Source organism: Coregonus clupeaformis, chromosome 1 (assembly GCF_020615455.1).
Source record: "Coregonus clupeaformis isolate EN_2021a chromosome 1, ASM2061545v1, whole genome shotgun sequence".
In the NCBI taxonomy this organism is placed as follows: Eukaryota; Metazoa; Chordata; class Actinopteri; order Salmoniformes; family Salmonidae; genus Coregonus; species Coregonus clupeaformis.
Genome location: NC_059192.1, coordinates 64,224,286 through 64,250,706, shown reverse-complemented (window position 1 = coordinate 64,250,706; position 26,421 = coordinate 64,224,286). Strand labels below are relative to the sequence as shown.

Here is a 26,421-nt window from a genome sequence, read left to right as displayed (position 1 = left end):
CTGCCATTCTAGTTGCCAAGGTGAGCCATATCCTCTACCTGTCAATCTGTAGTAAAAAGCCCCAGTAGTCTAAATGATCCAAACCCCAGGGTTTAGTCACTTGAGTTCTGTGACCTGTGTTCTCGTTGACAGACTGCGATGGTCGGCCTTGTAGACTACCCTGACGATGAAGACGAGGAGGAAGAAGACGAAGAGCAGTCCCCACGGAAACGTCCCCGTCTGGGCTCATAAGCCAGTGAAGTCCTCTGGTCTTGGTCCGCTGTGCCACGGTCACAGTCCACTGGACAGAGACCACTCCCACCGTCCTACCCTCCCAGCCTGCTCCCCTGCTCCTACGCCCCCCTACCTGGCCTGTGGACCAGAGGTTGAACAGTGCCAAGGTTTCCCTGATGCTCCGGCAGGGACACAGCACATCACGCAAACCTCAGCCGCCCTACAGAAGGGGGAGCAGGGGCTAACGGGAGAGCCAGTCAGGCTAGCAGGACTAGCCGCTTAGTAATGGAAGCTTGATTGGCTGACCCTATAGAACTGTTCATTTGGGTTGGGTGGAGGCAACTAGGCAAAAAAAACTAACCAACAGAAAACAAAAAAGTTGCTTAGTTCCGAGGAGCAGGACTCAACCGTTGACGCTGGGGCTGCATTGCTGAGGCTCACACAACTACATCAGCCAGGAATCCTGTATTCATGAGTTTATTAAAAGTACTGTACAGGTATTTTTCTTTTTAATCATTTGCCCCTTAAGTGATTTTAAAAGGGTAGAGCTATACCTTCCAGTGTGTTTCTTTTGCACAAATGGTGGGATCACTGTTCACCCTTTTAATTCAATTATTTGATTCATTGTATAAAGCAAGAGTTGCAAAGCTGGTTTTAAAATAACGTGTATTAAATGGCAGTAAAGTCATTTTTGCAGCCCACTTTGAGGATGTCTAGTTTGTGTATTCAGTGGCTTTGATTTACTGTGGCTCCCTTTCAACTGAGCTACCAAAGGTGTCTTTGTTAAGAGAAGTCTATTTTCCAGCTAATATGTGTATCTTTTTTAAAAGGACACAAGACCTTCTCATACTAGTGTTCAGTACTCATGGATTGAGTTGATTTTGTTGCTAGCACAGTCGCTGTGGGTCAGAGCATTTTTCAAACCTAAATTGCAGCAGTGGTGGTTTAGGCCAGCTACTGCCATTTATAGACATTCCTAATGACAGATGAAGTGTGAGATGTCAGGGAGAGGTGGAAATCATTTCAGTCTGAGTACGTACAGCAGCGGAGTGCCCAAATGTAACCATTTCAAAGATGTCTAGAGCGCGTAGGTTTTTGTGTCATGAACATTTACTACCACTATCTCCATTCTAAACATTTGTATACATTTGATACGTTTTCAGATTAAATGTGACCCTGGCATTAATGTGTGAATCTAGCTTTATTTTAATGATTTATATTTGATGACTGATAGGGGGTACTGTATTGAAGCCACCGTTCCTCAATCTTGGCACTCACTCATTGTAAAAAAATATTTAGAAATGCATTTGTCTACATTTGTTTTTGGCATGTTATTCTATTAGAAACCTTAATACTTTTAAATTATATATTGTGAGCTAAACATAATGTTCCTTAATGTATAATTGAGATTAATGTTAGTCCCCCCTACAAAATACTTATGCAAGTAATTTTGTCCTTAACATTTAATTGAAATACTGTAGAATTCCATTCATTCTATGGAGGACTGCTCCTACTGGGGAGTGCCAATATGGCTGACCGGTGGCTTCAAAGTTCTCAATGGCCAATATGTAGCATCAGCAATCCAGGGTTTATAAGTCATTGAACCTGCAATACAAATGTGAACAACCTGCTTATCTTCTGAATTGTGTTAATGCTACAACCCTTACATATTTCATATTTGTGCTGATAATTTCCTAATGCCTATTCACTCATCAGTATGCACTGTTAAGATGCTCTGAGGTATTCCTCCTGTTATCTACATGCATGGATAGTTAGTTGCATATTTTTCATGCTAACCACCTGTCACAGACCAGTAGGTTTACACACAAGAGCTCTGTCAAAATTTTAATAAAAATTGATTTATTAAACCACATACATTATTACATTGAATCAGTGGTGCAATATTATACTTAAAGGGATTGTGCACCCAAAATGACATTTGTTTCCTTACCCTGTAAGCAGTCTATAGACCAAGGTATGACCGCAATTCATGCGTTGGTTTAGTTTCCCTGGCACTGTTTCCACATTTTAGCATTTGCGGCACAAATCACATTCATGTCATGGGACCAATATTAGAATTGTTTGCGCATCATTTCCAAATCAGTGCCAGGGAAACTAAACCAAAGCATGGATTGCTGTCACCTTGTCCATAGACTGCTTACAGGGTAAGGAAACCAATATGTCATTCCCTTTTAAGACTATCAAGAATCATTTAAATACTGCATTCTTCCATTACAAATGCACAGTCCATCTCAGCTTCCCAATGAATTGATGGTCCAGTTTGACTACAGTTGACTTTACTTTTTGATGACTTCCTCTTTCAGCTTTTCTGCCAGATGTTTTCTTTTCTGCAACTTCTTTTTTTCTTCGACAGAGATCTCCTATGAAGAGAAAACAAGTGTTTGAGTAAAATTTTGAACAGTAGCACCACTAAATCTAGTCATGTTGCACATATCAGCCATATTGACAGGCGCAGGGCTGTGCTACAGTAAGAATAGAAGCACACAGGGCAGCAGCACTACACAGTGGAGACAATGTCATCACTCAAACAGATCACCTTGGGCTGCTTCTCCTGTCCCCCCACAGGAGAGCTCACAGGCTGGGGTGCATTGACCCGCTCTTCCTTTATACTAGCACCACCCCCGTTCATTTTGGGACCATCGTCCTTTGATTGGCAATGCAGCAAAATAAAATGAGGGAATAAAGAGCAGAAGCAAATCCAAACTTCAAAAAGGGAAGAATGTGAAAACAGACAAAACTGAGACTAAATATCAGGGGAAATCAAGAGAAAATATTATTTTAAACAAAGACAAAGGATTGAAACTCACTACTAAAAAACACAGGAAGACCAGAGTTGACCTCCGGTGCTTTGCTAGCCGTATTCTTTGCGTTCTACTTGAATATGCAGTCATCAGCCGAGGTGTGGTGCATTATCTACCACAAACGAAAGCTGTTACGTGTGTCTTATGGAGAAATACTACCCATATGCTTACAGGAAGAGTCATTATAGAAGTAGGTGTGATGTTACCAGTGTGCTGGCAGGGGGTGCTGGGTTTTTTTCTGGTGTGGCTGGTTTGGGTCTCTGCTCTTTTTTCAGGGCCTGAAGCTTGTCCCTCTGCTGCCTCAGATACAGCGCCCTCTGCTGGAGTTGCTCCTGCTGCTCTGCTGACAACTCCTGAACACACACAGAAACACAATCCATCAGTCCTCAGTCTCCAACAAAACTGGTAATGTAGCCTTTCAAGGTTTCCTTTCTATGTACTGTTGCCTGAGTGTTGTTTTTGCCACAATCAAGTTATTCAGAGTGACTTATAGTCAGTGCATGACACACATGGCAGGTATGGTATATGCAGTAGGAAAGTCTCACTGTGAATAGATTGGAAATGCCAGCCTCCTTGCATGCCTCTTCTATCCAGCCCTCTGCTGCCTGGCTGCTGCTGCCCTTCTCCCTGGAGACAGCCGGAGGCTCTGTACCCTTCACTGGTACCCTCACTGCAGGAAGGACCCGTGGCTCTGCACTGACCTGCTCTGCATCAACACACAACCATCTATTACTCATACACCCTCTGAAGTATATTAACCTTTTAGCATTCATGTGCTATATCTACACTACAGGAAAGGCTTCAAGGGTAACAGTAGTGTATACTATAAACTGAGGGCACATAGAATAAATCACTAGTGGGCAGGAAAAGGGAGGGTACAGTGACATCACTAAAGGCTAGTAATAGAGCAAGCATGTGCTGAAAATATGATACAGAGAAGGGAATTTCACACACCAAATTATATGAGGAAAAGAGTAGGCAAAATTGTTGGAGACAGTATCAGTATTATTACCTGATGGCAACTTAGAATGGGTAGATGTGCTGGTCTTGGCTGGACTCATCTGCCCACCACCTCCACCTACAGCAGCCTTCAGCTCCTCTTTCTTCTGAGATGTACTGTTAACCTACAGGGAGGGCACAGGGCAGCCATGTCATTGCATCTAGCTGTTCCAGTTCTAATGCCACTGAGCTTCAAAGTTCAGGTTGTACAGCTAACATTTATGGGTGACCACAACAGACTACAGGTCTAGCACACAATCTGCTATTGCATAACTAGGAGAGTTACCGTTGCGTTGCCATTGACCAGAGCGACAGAGGGCTGTTGGCCCCCACTGTTCCCCACCTTCGCCTTGGCCTTAGCATGTGCAACATACAAGAGAGTTGTCATATACCCCACTTTAGGTTAATATACAGGCTAAAACACCATATATTGTAACGATAATGCAGCAAAAACAGTGTTACAAGTCAATGCTTTAGTTTATAGGGACACAAGCCATTTTCTGCTTTCTGAGATCACTTTCAATCAAGTAATAGAAAAACCAGCCATTGTAGTAAAGAGAGTCCATGTCCTTGAATAGGGCTGGATATCTGCCAGATCATGTACTGCTCTGCATTAGGAGATTGATGTGACTGATTGAAGACCGTCTAGTAACATGATATGTAGCCTATGCAGGGACTGTAAGCAGCTGGCTGCTGCACTCATCCCTACTCCTTCGTGTTGATGCTAAATTACATAGCACAGAAGAATACTATAGCTCTGAATACATTAAATATGACACATTTATCACACTCTGAAGAAAGGCAGACAGAGTCATTGGTGTTTATTCTTTTTGTATTACATCACTCCAATGGGTCGGTATTAGATTCATAACTCACCTTGTTAGTGCTGTTTGTCTGTTGAGTGGAGGCGGTCGTCTGGACACTGACTGCCTCTAGAAGTGGCCTATCAGAGCAGCTTCTGGACGTGGAGCCAATCTCCTCCTCTGACTGCAGTCTCAGAGCCATCTCTTGGTAATACTCATCCTTTGACATCCTGTGCAAACACAGAGGGAGATATGTTCAAATATCGGTAGATTCATCCCCTATTCTGGGCCTAGATAGTCGCATAACTCAGATGATGAGAGGTTACTTTACAACAAAGAACCCCATGGTTTTATAGGGTTGTACTGGTGTGTTTGAATGTGTTACTTGTACAGTGCCTTGCAAAAGTATTCATCCCCCTTGGCGTTTTTCCTATTTTGTTGCATTACAACCTGTAATTTAAATGGATTTTTATTTGGATTTCATGTAATGGACATACACAAAATAGTCAAAATTGGTGAAGTGAAATGAAAAAAATAAATAACAGAAAAGTGGTGCGTGCATATGTATTCAACCCCTTTGCTATGAAGCCCCTAAATAAGATCTGGTGCAACCAATTACCTTCAGAAGTCACATAATTAGTTAAATAAAGTCCACCTGTGTGCAATCTAAGTGTCACATGATTCGCCACATGATCTCAGTATATATACACCTGTTCTGAAAGGCCCCAGAGTCTGCAACACCACTAAACAAGGGGCACCACCAAGCAAGCGGCACCATGAAGACCAAGGGGCTCTCCAAACAGGTCAGGGAAAAGGTTGTGGAGAAGTACAGATCAGGGTCGGGTTATAAATAAAGTTTCTGATATTAGAACATCCCACGAAGCACCATTAAATCCATTATTAAAAAATGGAAAGAATATGGCACCACAACAAACCTGCCAAGAGAGGGCTGCCCACCAAAACTCACGGACCAGGCAAGGAGGGCATTAATCAGAGAGGCAACAAAGAGACCAAAGATAACCCTGAAGGAGCTGCAAAGCTCCACAGTGGAGATTGGAGTATCTGTCCATAGGACCACTTTAAGCCGTACACTCCACAGAGCTGGGCTTTACGGAAGTGTGGCCAGAAAAAAGCCATTGTTTAAAGTAAAAAATAAGCAAACACGTTTGGTGTTCGCCAAAAGACATGTGGAAGAAGGTACTCTGGTCAGATGAGACTAAATTTGAGCTTTTTGGCCATCAAGGCAAACGCTATGTCTGGCGCAAACCCAACACCTCTCATCACCCCGAGAACACCATCACAACAGTGAAGCATGGTGGTGGCAGCATCATGCTGTGGGGATGTTTTTCATCGGCAGGGACTGGGAAACTGGTCAGAATTGAAGGAATGATGGATGGCGCTAAATACAGGGAAATTCTTGAGGGAAACCTGTTTCAGTCTTCCAGAGATTTGAGACTGGGACGGAGGTTCACCTTCCAGCAGGACAATGACCCTAAGCATACTGCTAAAGCAACACTCGAGTGGTTTAAGGGGAAACATTTAAATGTCTTGGAATGGCCTAGTCAAAGCCCAGACCTCAATCCAATTGAGAATCTGTGGTATGACTTAAAGATTGCTGTACACCAGTGGAACCCATCCAACTTGAAGGAGCTGGAGCAGTTTTGCCTTGAAGAATGGGCAAAAATCCCAGTGGCTAGATGTGCCAAGCTTATAGAGACATACCCCAAGAGACTTGCACTGTAATTGCTGCAAAGGGTGGCTCTACAAAGTATTGACTTTGGGGGGGATGAATAGTTATGCAAGGTCAAGTTGAAAAAATATTTGGTCTTATTTTTTGTTTGTTTCGCAAGAAAAAATATTTTGTATCTTCAAAGTGGTAGGCATGTTGTGTAAATCAAATGATACAAATCCCCCCAAAATCTATTTTAATTCCAAGTTGTAAGGAAACAAAATAGGAAAAATGCCAAAGGGGGTGAATACTTTCGCAAGCCATTTGTAGTTGAATAAAGGTTGGCCTACTGCCAGTCTTAAACAACATACAGTACATTAACCTACATACTAGTAAAACTAAATGCATGCTCTTCAATCGAACGCTGCTGGCACCCGCCTACCCGACTAGAATCACCACTCTCGACGGGTCTGACCTAGAGTATGTGGACAACTACAAATACCTAGGTGTCTGGTTAGACTGTAAACTCTCCTTCCAGACTCACATTAAGAATCTCCAATCCAAAGTTAAATCTAGAATCGGCTTCCTATTTCGCAACAAAGCCTCCTTCACTCATGCTGCCAAACATGCCCTCGTAAAACTGACTATCCTACCGATCCTTGACTTCGGCGATGTCATTTACAAAATAGCCTCCAACACTCTACTCAGCAAATTGGATGTAGTCTATCACAGTGCCATCCGTTTTGTCTCCAAAGCCCCATACACTACCCACCACTGTGACCTGTACGCTCTTGTTGGCTGGTCCTCACTACATGTTCGTCGTCAAACCCACTGGCTCCAGGCCATCTATAAATCACTGCTAGGCAAATCCCCGCCTTATCTTAGCTCATTGGTCACCATAGCAGCACCCACCCGTAGTCTGCGCTCCAGCAGGTATATCTCACTGGTCATTCCCAAAGCCAACACCTCCTTTGGCCGCCATTCCTTCAAGTTCTCTGCTGCCAATGACTGGAACGAATTGCAAAAATCTCTGAAGCTGGAGACTCTTATCTCCCTCACTAACTTTAAGCATCAGTTGTCAGAGCACCTTACCGATCACTGCACATGTACACAGCCCATCTGAAATTAGCCCACCCAACTACCTCATCCCTATATTGTTATTTATTTTGCTCCTTTGCACCCCAGTATCTCTATTTGCACAATCTCTTGCACATCTAGCATTCCAGTGTTAATACTAATTGTAATTATTTTGCACTATAGCCTATTTATTGCCTTACCTCCATAACTTGCTACATTTGCACACACTGTATATATATTTTATGTTGTATTTTATGACCTTATGTTTTTTTTACACCATATGTAACTCTGTGTTGTTGTTTTTATCGCACTGCTTTGCTTTATCTTGGCCAGGTCGCAGTTGTAAATGAGAACTTGTTCTCAACTGGCTTACCTGGTTAAATAAAGGTGAAATAAAATAAAAAATAAATAAATAGTGTCTTTATACCACTCATACTACAGTACTAGGTCGCAGAGCTGGCAGTCCAAGCTCCTGTCCTTGGTGACCACCTTGCTGACACTCACCATGATGATCTCTTAATGTTATTGATTAGCAGCTTGATTCAACAAGGATGAAGCTTTCCATCACACAGGATTTGAAGAGCACAAACATTTTGCAACATTTTCGATGAGCATAACTGAGAACATAACTTCACATGAGAGCAACGTAGGCCAAGTGGTCTCTACACAATCTGTGCTATAAATTAGGCCTAGCTCTTGTGAAGCACATCTCAAAGCTCTGGGTGAACTAGCGATCTAATGCCCCGATTAGACCACTTACAGTCAAAGAATGAAGACGCATCACATAGATCTATAACAAGTCCCTCTGACACGTCAAATAGACTTCAAGTGGTGGGTGGGGCCAGCCCTAAGACAAGGATAAAAACAAAATGTTCTCCATTGCCATTATACTCTGCAGAAAATGTTATTTGTTTAAGTGCTATCCTCTGTTTTGGATAGAGGCCACATATCTAATGAAATGTTGTAATATCTATGAAAGTATATAATATACATATATTGAATATATATGATCGCCATCATGGGCGGCAGGTAGCTTAGTGGGTAAGAGCGTTGTGCCAGTAACCGAAAGGTCGCTGGTTCTAATCCCCGAGCCGACTAGGTGAAAAATCTGTCGATGTGCCCTTGAGCAAGGCACTTAACCCTAATTGCTCCTGTAAGTCGCTCTGGATAAGAGCGTCTGCTAAATGACTACAAAAAAAAAAGAGTAAACCCATCAAGGAGCTTAGTTCCCTTTGGACACACAACCTTTAGTGCTGCACTTCGCTTAGCTTCAAATGCAGAAATCCCATTAGAGAACAAGGAAGATATAATCTTGGATGATTTGTCACTCACTGACTTACTACACAGCCATCTACCACGAAACATGACGACACCGACACAAGGGTTTACAAGAATTACCAAAATAGTGAGACAGTATGTGTTGTTCACTCCTGGTCCTGGCTATACATCTTACGTAATTTCCTGTCACAAACTCTGATACCTCCTGCGCCTTGACCTGTTGTTTCCGAAGTTTTACTTAGTTTTATAAGTGTTTGTGTCAACACCTGCTACCAACTAGCTAGCTGGGTTGCAACGGAGCTAACAAACATTTCCAGCGCTGTAGAAGCTGTGTTTATTACGCTCTTGTCCGGGACAATATTGACAATCCGGAGTTACAATGTGGCAAGTGTTTGCTAGCGGAGGATTACAGGAATGAGGTGGCTATGCTTTGCAAGCAAATCTCAATTCTGTGCGAATGTGGGGAAAACGCAAATTGGAACTTTCTCGTCCTCAACTCCTGATGGTAGTTTCCCCACCTTGTCATCTGTCCCTATCCGAATGGCCTGTGCTACCTGGAACTTGCCTGCCAAAGAAGTAGTCTCCATCTGCTTCTCCTTCTCCATCTTGTAATGAAGTAGACGGAGAACAGCAAGAAGACTGTTCCAATCAGCGCTGGTCACATGTCGTGGAAGCCGAAAGCAGCGGCATGCTGCTAAGTGGATGGGAATGACAGAGAGGTTCGGAGCAGATTGACATAAGGAATAGCTTCGCTGCACTGGTGCCTGATCTACCTGCACCTTCATCGCTGGGATTTCCGGTGCTGACTAACTATGCTGACTCCAGCAGCGGCTTCATCGTCGAGTTTGGCTCCTTTCCCCCTCTCTGGATCTGACGGGGCACTCCTGCTCTGGGAGGTCTGGACCTGTCGCCGGGAGCAGCGGGCGTACGCTATCCTGCTTCTCGTGGACCGGTGAAAGGTTCAACAAATTGTGTTAGGGGTAGGAATGGGCGGATTTCTCCATTCTCTTCTCCGGCCATTGTATTGGGCAGTTCATTGGTGAGAAATGTCTCAGTCCCTGGAGCAAAGACTTTGTGCTAGCCAGGAGCACGAGTACAGGACATCAATAAGCTGCTCCCAAACATTTTAAACATCAGGAAATTGAGTCTATCATGGTTCATGTGGGATTCAATGACTTTATGAAGGGTAGCTCAGAACAGCTGAATATGGATTTTAAAGAAACTGATTGGGTCACTGCTTGACACCAACAAACGCTCCATAATATCTGGCCCTCTGCCCTCCCTAAAGCATGGCATTGACCGTTTCAGCAGACTTTTAGCCCTCCATAACTGGCTATGAGACTACTGCAGCTCTGTGGGTGTAACATTTATTGATAATTTTGATACCTTCTGGAAACAATGCTTGGCTTTATGAGGAAGGTGGGATCCACCCAAATCATTTTGGTTCCTGAATCCTTTCACAGCATTATAAGGCTGCGTTGAGACAATTATTTATCAAATTACTCAAGCCCAGCTCATTTAATCCCTACCATTGTGTCGCTGAGTTGTCATAATGCTTCAGCAAATGTACATTTTCCCAGGGGTTTTGGAAGACAATGTAAGTAACCTAATTTATGTCCCTCGAACTGCCCTGAATGCCTCTGCTGATCCCACAGCTATTGTATGCAGTAATCATGTGCCTATGAACCAGAGTTATAGTGTTAGCACTGAGGTGGTGTGCCCTAGTAGGAAGTCCACTGTGTGCAGCTCACCCTGCACTAACATAAATAGCATGAGCATGTCTACTTCTGCTAAGCTTCCCAGTAAAGCAAAGAAAACAATCAAGCATCCCAGAAAGTGCTAAAAAATAGCACACGTTAACATACAGTGCATTTGGAAAGTATTCAGACCCTTCACTTTTTCCACATTTCGTTACATTAATGCCTTATTCTAAAATAGATTTTAAAAAAAAATCACCCTCAATCTACACACAATACCCCCTAATGACAAAGCAAAAACAGGTTTTTAGAAATTTTAGCAAATGTATTCAAAATAAAAAACAGAAATAACCATTTACATAAGTATTCAGACCCTTTACTTAGTACTTTGTTGAAGCACCTTTGGCAGCGATTACAACCTTGAGTCTTCTTGGGTATGACGCTACAAGCTTGGTACACCTCTCAAGCTCTGTTAGGTTGGATGGGGAGCGTCACTGCACAGCTACAGTGGGGAGAACAAGTATTTGATACACTGCCGATTTTGCAGGTTTTCCTACTTACAAAGCATGTAGAGGTCTGTAATTTTTATCATAGGTACACTTCAACTGTGAGAGACGGAATCTAAAACAAAAATCCAGAAAATCACATTGTATGATTTTTAAGTAATTAATTAGCATTTTATTGCATCACATAAGAATTTGATCACCTACCAACCAGTAAGAATTCCGGCTCTCATAGACCTGTTCGTTTTTTGACTAAGTCGCTTTGGATAAAAGCGTCTGCTAAATGGCATATTATTATTATTATTATTATTATTACCTGTATTAACTGCACCTGTTTGAACTCGTTACCTGTATAAAAGACACCTGTCCACACACTCAATCAAACAGACTCCAACCTCTCCACAATGGCCAAGACCAGAAAGCTGTGTAATTGTAGACCTGCACAAGGCTGGGATGGGCTACAGGACAATAGGCAAGCAGCTTGGTGAGAGTTGGCGCAATTATTAGAAAATGGAAGAAGTTCAAGATGACGGTCACTGGGGCTCCATGCAAGATCTCACCTCGTGGGGCATCAATGATCATGAGGAAGGTGAGGGATCAGCCCAGAACTACACGGCAGGACCTGGTCATTGACCTGAAGAGAGCTGGGACCACAGTCTCAAAGAAAACCAATAGTAACACACTACGCCGTCATGGATTAAAATCCTGCAGCGCACGCAAGGTCCCCCTGCTCAAGCCAGCGCATGTCCAGGCCCGTCTGAAGTTTGCCAATGACCATCTGGATGATCCAGAGGAGGAATGGGAGAAGGTCATGTGGTCTGATGAGACAAAAATAGAGCTTTTTGGTCTAAACTCCATTCGCCGTGTTTGGAGGAAAAAGGATGAGTACAACCCCAAGAACACCATCCCAACCGTGAAGCATGGAGGTGGAAACATTTGGGGATGCTTTTCTGCAAAGGGGACAGGACGACTGCACCGTATTGAGGGGAGGATGGATGGGGCCATGTATCGCGAGATCTTGGCCAACAACCTCCTTCCCTCAGTAAGAGCATTGAAGATTGGTCGTGGCTGGGTCTTCCAGCATGACAACGACCCGAAACACACAGCCAGGGCAACTAAGGAGTGGCTCCGTAAGAAGCATCTCAAGGTCCTGGAGTGGCATAGCCAGTCTCCAGACCTGAATCCAATAGAAAATCTTTGGAGGGAGCTGAAAGTCCGTATTGCCCAGCGACAGCCCCAAAACCTGAAGGATCTGGAGGAGGTCTGTATGGAGGAGTGGGCCAAAATCCCTGCTGCAGTGTGTGCAAACCTGGTCAAGACCTACAGGAAACGTATGATCTCTGTAATTGCAAACAAAGGTTTCTGTACCAAATATTAAGTTCTGCTTTTCTGATGTATCAAATACTTATGTCATGCAATAAAATGCAAATTAATTACTTAAAAATCATACAATGTGATTTTCTGGATTTTAGTTTTAGATTCCATCTCTCACAGTTGAAGTGGTACCTATGATAAAAATTACAGACCTCTACATGCTTTGTAAGTAGGAAAACCTGCAAAATCGGCAGTGTATCAAATACTTGTTCTCCCCACTGTATTTTCAGGTCTCTCCAGAGATGTTCGATCAGGTTCAAGTCCGATCTCTGGCTAGGCAACTCAAGGACATTCAGAGACTTGTCCCGAAGCCACTCCTGCGTTGTCTTGGCTGTGTGCTTAGGGTCGTTGTCCTGTTGGAAGGTGAACCTTCGCCCGAGTCTGAGGTCCTGAGCGCTCTGGAACAGGTTTTCATCAAGGATCTTTCTGTACTTTGCCCCGATCATCTTTCCCTCGATCCTGACTAGTCTCCCATTCCCTGCCGCTGAAAAACATCCCCACAGCATGATGCTGCCACCAACATGCTTCACTGTAGAGATGGTGCCATGTTTCCTCCAGACGTGACATTTGGCATTCAGGCCAAAGAGTCCAATCTTGGTTTCATCAGACCAGATAATCTTGTTTCTCATGGTCTGAGTCCTTTAGGTGCCTTTTGGCAAACTCCAAGCGGGCTGTCATGTGCCTTTTACTGAGGAGTGGCTTCCGTCTGGCCATTCTACCATAAAAGGCCTGATTGGTGGAGTGCTGCAGAGATGGTTGTTCTTCTGGAAGGTTCTCCCATCTCCACAGAGGAACTCTGGAGCTCTGTCAGAGTGACCATCGGGTTCTTGGTCACCTCCCTGACCAAGGCCCTTCTCCCCCGATTGCTCAGTTTGGCCGGGCGGCCAGTTCTAGGAAGAGTCTTGATGGTTCCAAACTTCTTCCATTTAAGAATGATGGAGGCCACTGTGTTCTTGGGGACCTTCAATGCTGCAGAAATGTTTTGGTACCCTTCCCCAGATCTGTGCCTTGACACAATCCTGTCTCAGAGCTCTACGGACAATTCCTTTGACCTCATGGCTTGGTTTTTGCTCTGACATGCACTGTCAACTGTTGGACCTTATATAGACAGGTGTGTGCCTTTACAAATCATGTCCAATCAATTTAATTTACCACAGGTGGACTCCAATCAAGTTGTAGAAACATCTCAAGGATGATCAATGGAAACAGGATGCACCTGAGCTCAATTTCAAGTCGCATAGCAAAGGGTCTGAATACTTACGTAAATAAGATTTCATTTTTTGTTTTATAAATTTGCACACATTTCTAAAAACCTGTTTTTTGCTTTCTTATTATTGGGTATTGTGTGCAGATTGAGGATTTTTTTTTTTATATATACAATTTAGAATAAGGCTGTAACGTAACAATGTGGAAAAAGTCAAGGGGTCTGAATACTTTCTGAATGCACTGTATGTCGCCTAAGAAACAAGGTTCAGGAAGTCAATAACCTGCTAGTTACAGATTCATATTCTAACTCTCTTAAACTCAGATAATAAATTTGATGATACAGTGGTAGCAATACATGGTTATAACATCTACAGAAATGCCAATGGGGGCGGTGTTGCGGTCTATATTAAGAACCATATTCCTGTAAAGCTTAGAGAGGATCTCATGTTAAATACTGTTTTAGTAATATGGCTACAGTTTCATCTGCCTCACCTAAAGTCCATTCTTTGTGGGAAGCTGCTATAGACCAAGTGCTAACAGTCAGTATCTGGATAATATGTGTGAAATGCTTGATACTGTATGTGACATCAAGAGAGGTATATTTTCTGGGTGATTTCAATATTGACTAGCTTTCATCAAGCTGCCCACTCAAGAAAAAGCTTTAAACTGTAACCAGTGCCTGCAACTTGGTTTAGGTTATCAGTCAATCTACCAGGGTAGTTACAAACAGCACAGAAATGAAATCATCAACATGTATTGATCACATCTTTACTAATGCAGCAGAAATTTGTTTTAAAGCAGTATCCAAATCTATCGGATGTAGTGATCACAATATTGTAGACATATCTAAGAAAACCAAAGTTCCAAAGGCTGGGCCTAATATAATGTTTAAGAGGTAATACAATACGTTTTGTAGTGATTCTTATGTTGATGATGTAGATAATATTTATTGGTCTTTGGTGTGTAATGAGGAGCAGCCAGACGCTGCACTTGACACATTTATGAAATTGCTTGTTCCAGTTACTAATAAACATGCACCCATTAAGAAAATGACTGTAAAAACTTTAATCACCTTGGTTTGATGAGGATTTGCAATATTGTATGGTTGAGAGGAATGAGGCAAAAGGTATGGTAAATAAGTTTGGTAGCACAACCGATTGGCAAACGTACTGCAAATTGAGAAATCATGTGACTAAACTGAATAAAAAGAAGAAACTAAACTATGAAACAAAGATAAATGACAAAGAATGATAGTAAAAAGCTTTGGAGCACGTTAAATGAAATGTTAGGCAAAAAGGCAAACTCTGCTCATTCATTCATTGAATCAGATGGCTCATTCATTACACAACTCACTGATATTGCCAACTATTTTAATGATTTTTTCATTGGCAAGATTAGCAAATTTAGGCATGACATGCCAGCAACAAACGCTGACACTACACATCCAAGTATATCTGACCAAATTATGAAAGACAAGCATTGTAATTTTGAATTCCGTAAAGTAAGTGTGGAAGAGGTGAAAAGTATTGTTGTCTATCAACAATGACAAGCCACCGGGGTCTGACAACTTTGCTGGAAAATTACTGAGGATAATAGCAGACGATATTGCCATATCTTTAATTTAAGCCTACTAGAAAGTGTGTGCCCTCAGGCCTGGAGGGAAGTAAAAGCCATTCCGCTACCTAAGAATATTAAAGCCCCCTTTACTGGCTCAAATAGCCGACCAATCAGCCTGTTACCAACCCTTAGTAAATTGTGTTAGACTTCAGTGCGGCTTTTGACATTATCGATCATAGTCTGCTGCTAGAAAAACGTATGTTATGGCATTACACCCCCTACTATATTGTGGATAAAGAGTTACCTGTCTAACAGAACCACAGAAGGTGTTCTTTAATGGAAGCATCTACGACATAATCCAGGTAGAATCAGGAATTCCCCAGGGCAGCTGTCTAGGCCCCTTACCTTTTTTCAATCTTTACTAACGACATGCCACTGGCTTTGAGTAAAGCCAGTGTGTCTATGTATGCAGATGACTCAACACTATACACGTCAGCTACTACAGCGACTGAAATGACTGCAACACTTAACAAAGAGCTGCAGTTAGTTTCAGAATGGGTGGCAAGGAATAAGTTAGTCCTAAATACAGTGGGGAAAAAAAGTATTTAGTCAGCCACCAATTGTGCAAGTTCTTCCACTTAAAAAGATGAGAGGCCTGTCATTTTCATCATAGGTACACATCAACTATGACAGACAAAAGGAGAAAAAAATATCCAGAAAATCACATTGTAGGATTTTTAATGAATTTATTTGCAAATTATGGTGGAAAATAAGTATTTGGTCAATAACAAAAGTTTCTCAATACTTTGTTATATACCCTTTGTTGGCAATGACACAGGTCAAACGTTTTCTGTAAGTCTTCACAAGGTTTTCACACACTGTTGCTGGTATTTTGGCCCATTCCTCCATGCAGATCTCCTCTAGAGCAGTGATGTTTTGGGGCTGTCGCTGGGCAACACAGACTTTCAACTCCCTCCAAAGATTTTCTATGGGGTTGAGATCTGGAGACTGGCTAGGCCACTCCAGGACCTTGAAATGCTTCTTACGAAGCCACTCCTTCGTTGCCCGGGCGGTGTGTTTGGGATCATTGTCATGCTGAAAGACCCAGCCACGTTTCATCTTCAATGCCCTTGCTGATGGAAGGAGGTTTTCACTCAAAATCTCACGATACATGGCCCCATTCATTCTTTCCTTTACACGGATCAGTCGTCCTGGTCCCTTTGAAGAAAAACAGCCCCAAAGCATGATGTTTCCACCCCCATGCTTCACAGTAGGTATGGTGTTCTTTGGATGCAACTCAGCATTCTTTGTCCTCCAAACACGACGAGTTGAGTTTTTACCAAAAAGTTCTATTTTGGTTTCATCTGACCATATGACATTCTCCCAATCCTCTTCTGGATCATCCAAATGCACTCTAGCAAACTTCAGACGGGCCTGGACATGTACTGGCTTAAGCAGGGGGACACGTCTGCCACTGCAGGATTTGAGTCCCTGGCGGCGTAGTGTGTTACTGATGGTAGGCTTTGTTACTTTGGTCCCAGCTCTCTGCAGGTCATTCACTAGGTCCCCCCGTGTGGTTCTGGGATTTTTGCTTGTGATCATTTTGACCCCACGGGGTGAGATCTTGCGTGGAGCCCCAGATCGAGGGAGATTATCAGTGGTCTTCCATTTCCTAATAATTGCTCCCACAGTTGATTTCTTCAAACCAATCTGCTTACCTATTGCAGATTCAGTCTTCCCAGCCTGGTGCAGGTCTACAATTTTGTTTCTGGTGTCCTTTGACAGCTCTTTGGTCTTGGCCATAGTGGAGTGTGACTGTTTGAGGTTGTGGACAGGTGTCTTTTATACTGATAACAAGTTCAAACAGGTGCCATTAATACAGGTAACGAGTGGAGGACAGAGGAGCCTCTTAAAGAAGAAGTTACAGGTCTGTGAGAGCCAGAAATCTTGCTTGTTTGTAGGTGACCAAATACTTATTTTCCACCATAATTTGCAAATAAATTCATTAAAAATTCTACAATGTGATTTTCTGGATTTTTTTCCTCAATTTGTCTGTCATAGTTGACGTGTACCTATGATGAAAATTACAGGCCTCTCATCTTTTTAAGTGGGAGAACTTGCACAATTGGTGGCTGACTAAATACTTTTTTCCCCCCACTGTATTTCAAAAACTAAAAACATTGTACAAATCATTCACTAAACCTCAACTAAATCTTGTAATGAATAATGGGGAAATTGAACAAGTTGAGGTGACTAAACTGCTTGGAGTAACCCGGGATTGTAAACTGTCATGGTCAAAACATATTGATACAACAGTAGCTAATATGGGGAGAAGTCTGTCCATAATAAAGCGCTGCTCTTCCTTCTTAACAGCACTATCAACAAGGCAGGTCCTACAGGCCCTAGTTTTGTCGCACCTGTACTACTGTTTAGTCGTGTGGTCAGGTGCCACAAAGAGGGACTTGGCTCAGAACAGGGCAGCACAGCTGGCCCTTGGACGTACACAGAGAGCTAACATTAATAATATGCATGTCAATCTCTCCTGCCTCAAAGTGGAGGAGAGATTGACTTCATCACTACTTGTATTTGTGAGAGGTGTTGAATGCACCGAGTTGTCTGTTTGAACTACTGGCACACAACTCAGACACCCATGCATACCCCACAAGACATGCCACCAGAGGTCTCTTCACAGTGTCCAAGTCCAGAACAGACTATGGGAGGCGCACAGTACTATATAGAGCCATGTCTACATGGAACTCTATTCCACATCAAGTAATTTGTGCAAGCAGTAGAATCAGATTTTAAAAAACAGATACAAATACACCTTATAGAACATGCATACACACACGATAACATACGCACTATACACACACGTACACATGGATTTTGTGTTGTAGATATGTGAGAGTAGTGGCCTGAGGGCACACACTTAATGTGTTGTGAAATCTGTTGTGAATTTATTGTAATGTTTTAAAAATTGTATAACTGCCTTAATTTTGCTGGACCCCAGGAAGAGTAACTGCTGCCTTGGCAGCAGCTAATGGGGATCCATAATAAATACAAACACTGATCCCCAAAGAGGACATTGGATTTGCAACCAGAGCAAACATCAGCACACCGTACAGAATACAAACATCAAAATGGATACTATTGTAGGCAAGTGCATTATCATAGATAGCATAACGCTTAGAGCCAGGAGTTGTTCATGACCAAATGTCCTGACCAGGAAAGTCTCCAGACCCTAGTTGTAGACCATCATTGGAGCTGGAGTTTTTCCAGGTCTAACGATGTGCTCAGGAAAAACTATGGGCCCTATATGTTCTAATTAGTAAAGGAAACTACACAAAGGCCTACATCATTGATGAGATCCTGATGAAAACCCTTTTCTTATAAAATTACATAAATAAATTAAAGAGTCACAGTGCATGTATGAGATTGGGTGTAAAGGCCTCAGTTCTGTCTCTTACTTGAGCACCTCCTGTAAAATGTTCAGCTCCTGCTGCTCCAGCTCACTCATCACATCTGCTCCATCTGTGAGACATTCAGGCAGGGCACCTACATACAAAGGAGTGGAGCATTAGAACAAACGGTTTAATCTGTGTAGTTTTAGACTGTGTAGGCTCATCAGTACCATAGTGCGTGTGCACACATGCCCGCATGATGGAGTACAGTGTAAGCAGGTACGGTTGGCAAGCATTAGGACTAGGGCTGCAAAAATATCAAGTCACTTTCCCAATATTTTCTACAGAAATCCCGCTCGAAAGATTCCGAGAATCAGGAAATCCAGAATCCTCCAAACAAGACTTCTGGAAAATCTGGAAAGTTATAGGATTTTGAAACCCTAATTAGGAGTTGTGTGACAACACTGACAAGGCCTATAAGTCTACCATTTCTCTCTTTAATGACACGCAGCGCCTGGAGCTGCAGCTCCATGTTCTTCTGCACCATGAGAGCCCTGAACATCTGGAAGTCATCTGTGGCCAGGACGGGATGGAATACAGTCTGTACCAAGGAAGACAGGACAGGAGCAGAAAACAGTTAGCCTATTTCACACTAATTAGGATGGACATTGGACAGACAAAAAGACAAGGGGTTAGTAACAAGTTAATAACAAGCAATAAATCATTTTCTAACTATTTTGGCTAGTCAAATTAATTATTCATGTTTGTTCTTGTAAAGGAAGTTATTTTGGGTTCTACTGCCTCTGGGTGTGCATTCTTGGCAGTTGGCACTGTCATTGTTACAGTGGGCCAACAGCATGGTTAGTGTTGAAACCAGATCAGCTGCATGCATTCTCTCTCTATCACTCACAACTGAGGTCTTTTTCTGGCCCAGGTAAGTCCCAGAGGGCACCGCTGGATCTGGGTCTAAGTAACACTCTCCATCAGGAATAGCTCCCTTGAGCTGTTCCTGTATCTCACTAATCCAATTCAGGCCTGGCCCACTAATCCTGTCATATATCAGGTCTACCTGAATTCCTGTAGCTAACTGTCTCAGGCTCACAACCCAACATCACCAGATAAAGGAGAAACAGAATTCATCATTATGTACCGGAACCATTTCCTATTGTTTATTGTCATACAGGTCCATACATTCTTTGGCCATGGAGTTGAACATGATGGGACATGTTCCTCAGTCCACGACGGGGAGAACGCATTTCAACAATAGCTGATCTAGGATGTAAGTTAACTTGAATGATTTGCAGGAGAGCATTAGGCTCAATGGTGATAAGGTCCTCTGAGATTGAAACCTCATGGAATTAGCTACCATCACAACCTTGCAGATGTGCTGTAATTCCTTGGTGGACGGTAAAGACAGGTAACAGCATGTGCAGACCTGAAAGGAGCTTGCCCTCAAAGCATTAACACGTAGCCTACCTTTCTTCACAGGTAGTTCAATCTGTAAATGTTTTGTTCTTGGTTGCTTGCCATGCAAGCCTGGTTAAGCAGACTGACTGCTGCACTCGGCTGGTTCCAACAGGCAACAACCATAGGCCCTTTTCATAAAATCAGTAAACAGGTCTACACAGGGGCGGAACTAGGCCTTTGGGATGTCAAAGAGCTAATCTCTACTGTTAAAGGTGTTAGGTCAGACGTCAGGTAGCCTACTGCGTGTAACATTACATTAATAAGTAATCACTAATGAACTCCCTCACATACAGGAATCATTTAGGGGCATCTGAACCATAACAAATACATGACAGGCTATATGGCATTAATGGTGCATTAAATTAATTGTCCTGAGATGGAGGCTATTGAATTCTGCCCGGATACAGAATATAGCCTTCACTCTGTTCAGTAAGGCCAGAGTCCAAAGTAAGAGACCAAGAGCTGGAAAGTCTCCAGCAACCATTGGATGTCATCATCATAATACAAATCCTCTAGATATTGGTCATCACAAGGGGCATGATGGAGCAAGTGACAGAGCAGAGTGGCATTGATGATGTTATTCTTAGGGGGAGCCTTAATGCTGTATCTAAAGAGATGCCTTGCCCTGGCCCATACATAGACCTAGGACATGAATTTCAGAGCAATGGTTTACATCTTCCTTCCACTGACTCTTGTGCAAAGCACTTAATTAAAAAGGCAACTCTCGTACTGTGCAATTGTTTGTAGAGGTTCTGTTATCTGAACCCATGTTCAATGTAAAACTGCACACTCATCCATCTAAATCTACGTATCTGGCGTATTTGTGGCAGCATATGAAAAAGATGATCATCGCGCTTACCTGTAAGGTTTTGGACTTGGCGAAAGGAGAGGAGCATGCCTCCAAAAACTGCTGCTCATTGATGCCAACCTCTTGCATGTAGGATTCTAACAACTTCTCCACCTGAAAATAAATGTAGCTACTTGCATCACTGTTTTCCAGAAACAAAACATTTGATGTTAAGACACTGAAACACTTTTCATGACTAGGCTAACTCATGCATTTCATATCTTGATTTAGGTCTACTTGGAATTGTAGATCTAAACTATTTATATTTAAGATGTATGTGTAACGTTAAATAATCAAAATAAGAAAACTTGTACAATAACCCAATGAATATTAATGTTGCAAGCCATTCCAAAGACTAGCTACTCACCAAATGCTTGTACTGCTGATGGATTTCTGTATAAGTCAATTTATTTTCATCTTCATCATCAAAAACTGAAATAAAATGCAAATTGGTGAACTATGCAAACTTGCAGGCATAATCTCAATTAAACAACTAGGGGGACACTACCTAGAGTACCAGTCAAAGGTTTGGACACCAGAGCATATGAGCGGAGTGGAGCGGGAGCGAGCATGGAGCGTGAGCGGACGGATTTTGAACAGAGCGCAGAGCGGCATTTTTAAAAGGACGGAGCGTCGCCCTATGTCCCGCTCCAATTTCGCTCGCTCACACCACGAGTCTGAAGCATGCTCAAGCCTGACCCAGAATCCATCTGTTTAATTTAATTTGTGTCGTCCATGAATTTGTATTTTATAGAGCGAGAGGAGCAGCAGCAGCAACAAGAGAAAAGGGTTGAGGAATTCAAAAGTTTATTCACTGCACGTAAAGGCCCAACCATAACAAGGGAGAGAAAAAGAGAGCTGGGTGTAGCATTTTTTGAAATGATTTTCATGGACTATGAACCGCTGAGTAAAGGAGAACGCGAAGGGATGCAACACTTCGCCAGCGCAGCTCAACCGGGCTACACCCCCCCAAGAAACTATGATAAATTAGTACTTTACTTTGTCAAATTTACATCTGAGATGCCCCATTCACATGCTTCAGCTGGCGATCAAAAACGCTGTTAACAAGCACGACAACATTAATAGGCTGTTAGTGAAAGTCGGGCACCTGGTGAAAAGTGTACGCAAGAGCACAGAGGAAACCGACCAATTAGGTGTCCGCCCCACAAATGCCTGCGCCATTCGATGGAGCAGCCAGCTGGGGATGATTCAGTCGTTCATCCGGTTGTTCCAAAAAGACCCGTTATGGTAAAACAAACTCAAGTCTAATGTTGCTAACATCACCCTGAATCAAGTACGGCAGCTGACGCACCTTGTCAGTGTGCTGACACCACTAGCAGACCTCACAGACAAAATGCAGAAGGAGCTGGGAACCTGGGGATGATCCTCCCCTGCTGTCACAGAAATGAAATCCCTGCTCACCGATTACACTCACGCTGCACTTCCAATGGGCATCGCTGCTTTTGCAGAAACATTGGCAAACAACGTGTCAATTCGCTATGGAATATACTATACTGATTAACATCTCATTTTAGCGTCAGTGTTAGATCCCGTTCAAGACAGAATGGATAATCCGAGATGAGTCTGTATGCAACAAATTCGGGGAGATAAAGTAAGGCTGTGGTTTAAGCTAAAAGTGAAATACATGCAGATTTTGTTCCTTTTTTGGAGTGAGCGGGGGGCGATTTGAGTGGAGCGCGATGCAAACTGCGTTGAGCGCTGAGCGATAATGAGCAGACTGGCCTGATGTGGCTTTGAGCGGGGGGAGCGGAGGGGTGAACAGCTCCGTGAGCGAGGAGCTGAGATTCTCACCGCTCCACTCCGCTCATATGCTCTGTTGGACACACCTACTCATTCAAGGGTTTTCCTTTATTTTTACTATTTTCTACATTGTAGAATAATAGTGAAGACATCAAAACTATGAAATAACATATTGAATCATGTAGTAACCAAAAAAGTGTTAAACAAATCAAAATATATTTGAGATTCTTCAAAGTAGCCACACTTTGCCTTGATGACACTCTTGGCATTCTCTCAACCAGCTTCACGAGGTAGTCACCTGGAATGCATTTCAATTAACAGGTGTGCCTTCTTAAACGTTAATTTGTGGAATTTCTTTCCTTCTTAATGCGTTTGAGCCAATCAGTTGTGTTGTGACAAGGTAGGGTTGGTATACAGAAGACATTTTGTAAAAGACCATGTACATTTTATTGCAAGAACAGCTCAAATAAGCAAAGCAAAACAACAGTGCATCATTACCTTAAGACATGAAGGTCAGTCAATCCGGAACATTTCAAGAACTTTGAAAGTTTCTTCAAGTGCAGTCACAAAAACCATCAAGCGCTATGATGAAACTGGCTCTCATGAGGACCGCCACAGGAAAGGAAGACCCAGAGTTACCTCTGCTGCAGAGGATAAGTTCATTAGTTACCAGCCTCAGAAATGGGCAATTAACTGCACCTCAGATTGCAGCCCAAATAACTGCTTCACAGAGTTCAAGTAACAGACACATCTCAACATCAACTGTTCAGAGGAGACTGTGTGAATCAGGCCTTCATGGTCGATTTGCTGCAAAGAAACCACTACAAAAGGACACCAATAAGAAGAAGAGACTTGCTTGGGCCAAGAAACATGAGCAATGGACATTAGACTGGTGGATATCTGTCCTATGGTCTGAGGAGTCCAAATTTGAGATTTTTGGTTCCAACTGCCATGTCTTTGTGAGACGCAGAGTAGGTGAACGGATGATCTCTGCATGTGTGGTTCCCACCGTGAATCATTGTGGAGGTGGTGTGATGGTGTGGGTGTGCTTTGCTGGTGACACTGTCTGTGATTTATTTAGAATTCAAGGCACACTTAACCAGCATGGCTACCACAGCATTGGGCAGCGATACGCCATCCCATCTAGTTTGCGCTTAGTGGGATTATAATTTGTTTTTCAACAGGACAATGACCCAGAACACACCTTCAGGCTGTGTAAGGGCTATTTGACCAAGAAGGAGAGTGATGGAGTGCTGCATCAGATGACCTGGCCTCCACAATCACCTGACCTCAACCCAATTGAGATAATTTGGGATGAGTTGGACTGCAGAGTGAAGGAAAAGCAGCCAACATGTGCTCAGCATATGTGGGAACTCCTTCAAGACTGTTGGAAAAGCATTCCAGGTGACTACCTCATGAAGCTGGTTGAGAGAATGCCAAGCGTGTGCAAAGCTGTCATCAAAGCAAAGGGTGGCTACTTTGAAGAATCTCAAATATATTTTGATTTGTTTAACCCTTTTTTGGTTACTACATGATTCCATATGTGTTATTTCATAGTTTTGATGTCTTCACTAATATTCTACAATGTAGAAAATAAACAAAATAAAGAAAAACCCTTGAATAAGTAGGTGTCCAAACTTTTGAATGGTACTGTACATTATGTATTCCTGATTTGCAGCTGTGTGTTTAATTCATCATCATAAACAATACCAACAAACATCAAGCCTACATTTTCATGTGGGCCTATGTAACATCAGATTTCAAAAGTTAGGCTATAGTAGCCAGCTGTTGTCTTCCATAACATCAAAAGATAGGCGAAATCCATATAGCCTATCAATGGGATTAAATGCATAGAAATGGAACAAATAGAACGGACAAATCATTGTCTTAAATTGGGACTCCCATTCTATTCCTATGCACTTAATCCTATCCGATAGGCAAAATCTTGATCATTTTTGAAAAACTGGGTCCTGGCACTGGGAGGTTTGGCAACTGAGGTGATCGTTAATATTTGGTTAAGCACCGTTGTTGCCACAGTGTGACAGTTCCACGTGCGAGTGGCTTAAAGGAATGGTAGCTAACTAGCGCGAGCCAGAGGGATTAGCTAGCTAGCTTCTTTGCATCAAAGTACTAATTTACAATAATTGGATCGATGTCGCTCAAACATGTGGAGCGCTGACACATTTCAAACAACATAAACAACTGGGGTGTATTCATTCCGCCGATTCTGTTGCAAAACAGTTCTTAAACGGATGCAAATGGAACAAAACGGGGAGGGACCTATATGAATTTGTCCAATAGAAACTCTTGTTTTGCTCTGTTTGCTTCCGTTTGGTTCTTAAACGTTAAACGGTTTCAGTAATGAATACACACCTGAACTGGGGTGTAATCCAATGATGTATATAAACCCTGGATTTTTATTTGCTATTTTACACTTAACACTTTTTTTTTTCTTTTTCTTAAAACTGCATTGTTTGTTAAGGGCTTGTAAGTAAGCATTTCACTGTAAGGTCTACATCTGTTGTATTCGGCACATGTGGCAAATAACATTTGATTTGATTTGATGCTATGTATTGGCAAATGAGAGGCTTTGAAGTCACCTGTCGGCCATATTGGCACTCCCCAGAAGAAGCAGTCCTCCATAGGAATGAATGGAATTCTACAGTATTTCAATGAAATGTTTCAAGGACAAAATGACATGTATGTTTTGTTGTAGTGGGGACAGTAATATTATAACTTTAATAATAAAATAGTGGATTATTCTCCATCCTCTCTTGATTCAGAATATGCCATTTTCATTGTCATGGCATGCTTGGTTGGTTGAATAGGTATTGACTAGATTAAAACGTAATATCCAATATAAAACTAACTTTACCTCAGTGCAGAACCGAACTATATACCTACCGGCTCTCTAAAAATTCGGGTAAACAATACTTTCCCGTGGATATTTTTTCTGAAACTGAAGGACAAACTGCACAGACAACCGGTAGAATAAGTTGAAAAGTAATTTGATTCAACATTCTGGCTTGTAAGGAACATTTACACGAGTTTGCACACAAATGTATCAGGCTGTATAGCCATCTATACTGTACAAATTAATTGTGTATTACAGCCTGATTAATCGGACCAAGTAAAATCTAATAACAGCTAACGTTAGTTAGCTAAAGTACTCTGCCGAGCATGCTAACGTTAAGTTAGCTGGCTAGCTAGTTAACTCAAGGGTGCAAAGCATTGATTATAGCATGTGTAATCCTGGTACTACAAACTGTTTAATAATTTATTTATCGTAAAAAAAAAGTACAAAATAAATGGCCTTACCTGTACATTTGTTTTCCATGAAGTCCGTGACTGGTATGACCCATTCGGGACTTGACAAATATCCAGCGATGCTCTCCACAACCCACTCGCTGTCCTCAGCCATGTTGTCTAATAACACCCTATAATGTTCTTAGGGCGAGGAGGTTTAGCCCTGAAATTGTACAACAATGCACAATTGAAGTCTAAGTATCCACATATTTGTTGAAATCTAGCTAGCAAGCTAGTCTATTGTTATTATCCCGCTCCGTAACATGCTTTGGTAGCTGCATAAAATCTGAAAATGCGCACTCATGAAGTTTGAAGTGGTCGAATGGGTTGACACCTTTAATCGGTCCCTATGGTTACCGATTACGTTCTACAAGTACAACAGCTCGTCAAGTGAGAGTAGTGGCAGTGTGAATTGACAAGGAGGGAAGTGAGAATGAACGG

General features: G+C 42.4%; 2 protein-coding genes across 11 annotated transcripts in view; one reads left to right on the top strand and one right to left on the bottom strand.

The window, feature by feature from the left end:
* LOC121571660 (serine/threonine-protein phosphatase 4 regulatory subunit 3) overlaps nt 1–2,086 on the top strand; it is a 33,139-nt gene extending 31,053 nt beyond the window's left edge. For both annotated transcript variants that reach the window (XM_041883256.2, XM_041883264.1), the window contains exon 16: nt 133–2,086. In XM_041883256.2, coding sequence (XP_041739190.1) covers nt 133–231 — 99 coding nt within the window. In that variant the 3' untranslated portion in view covers nt 232–2,086. The remainder of the gene's footprint in view (nt 1–132) is intronic.
* LOC121571674 (cilia- and flagella-associated protein 36) lies at nt 2,046–26,318 on the bottom strand. Of its 9 annotated transcripts, none has more exons than XM_041883277.1 (12): nt 25,993–26,318; nt 21,281–21,345; nt 20,926–21,027; nt 19,086–19,200; nt 18,666–18,753; nt 4,911–5,067; nt 4,321–4,389; nt 4,048–4,159; nt 3,581–3,741; nt 3,242–3,388; nt 2,771–2,878; nt 2,046–2,594 (listed from the first exon to the last, which is right to left on the bottom strand). In XM_041883277.1, exons 1-12 carry the CDS (start codon nt 26,093–26,095, stop codon nt 2,511–2,513), a joined length of 1,311 nt encoding a protein of 436 aa, XP_041739211.1. In that variant the 5' UTR covers nt 26,096–26,318; the 3' UTR covers nt 2,046–2,510. The 9 variants fall into 9 exon arrangements, 7 of the variants coding, with proteins under 7 accessions (XP_041739211.1, XP_041739233.1, XP_041739214.1 ...); XR_006001754.1 differs by having other exon boundaries at nt 2,504–2,594; nt 3,581–3,736; XR_006001752.1 differs by lacking the exon at nt 2,046–2,594 and adding an exon at nt 3,042–3,147 and having other exon boundaries at nt 2,790–2,878.
* Nucleotides 26,319–26,421: the final 103 nt, after the last annotated feature.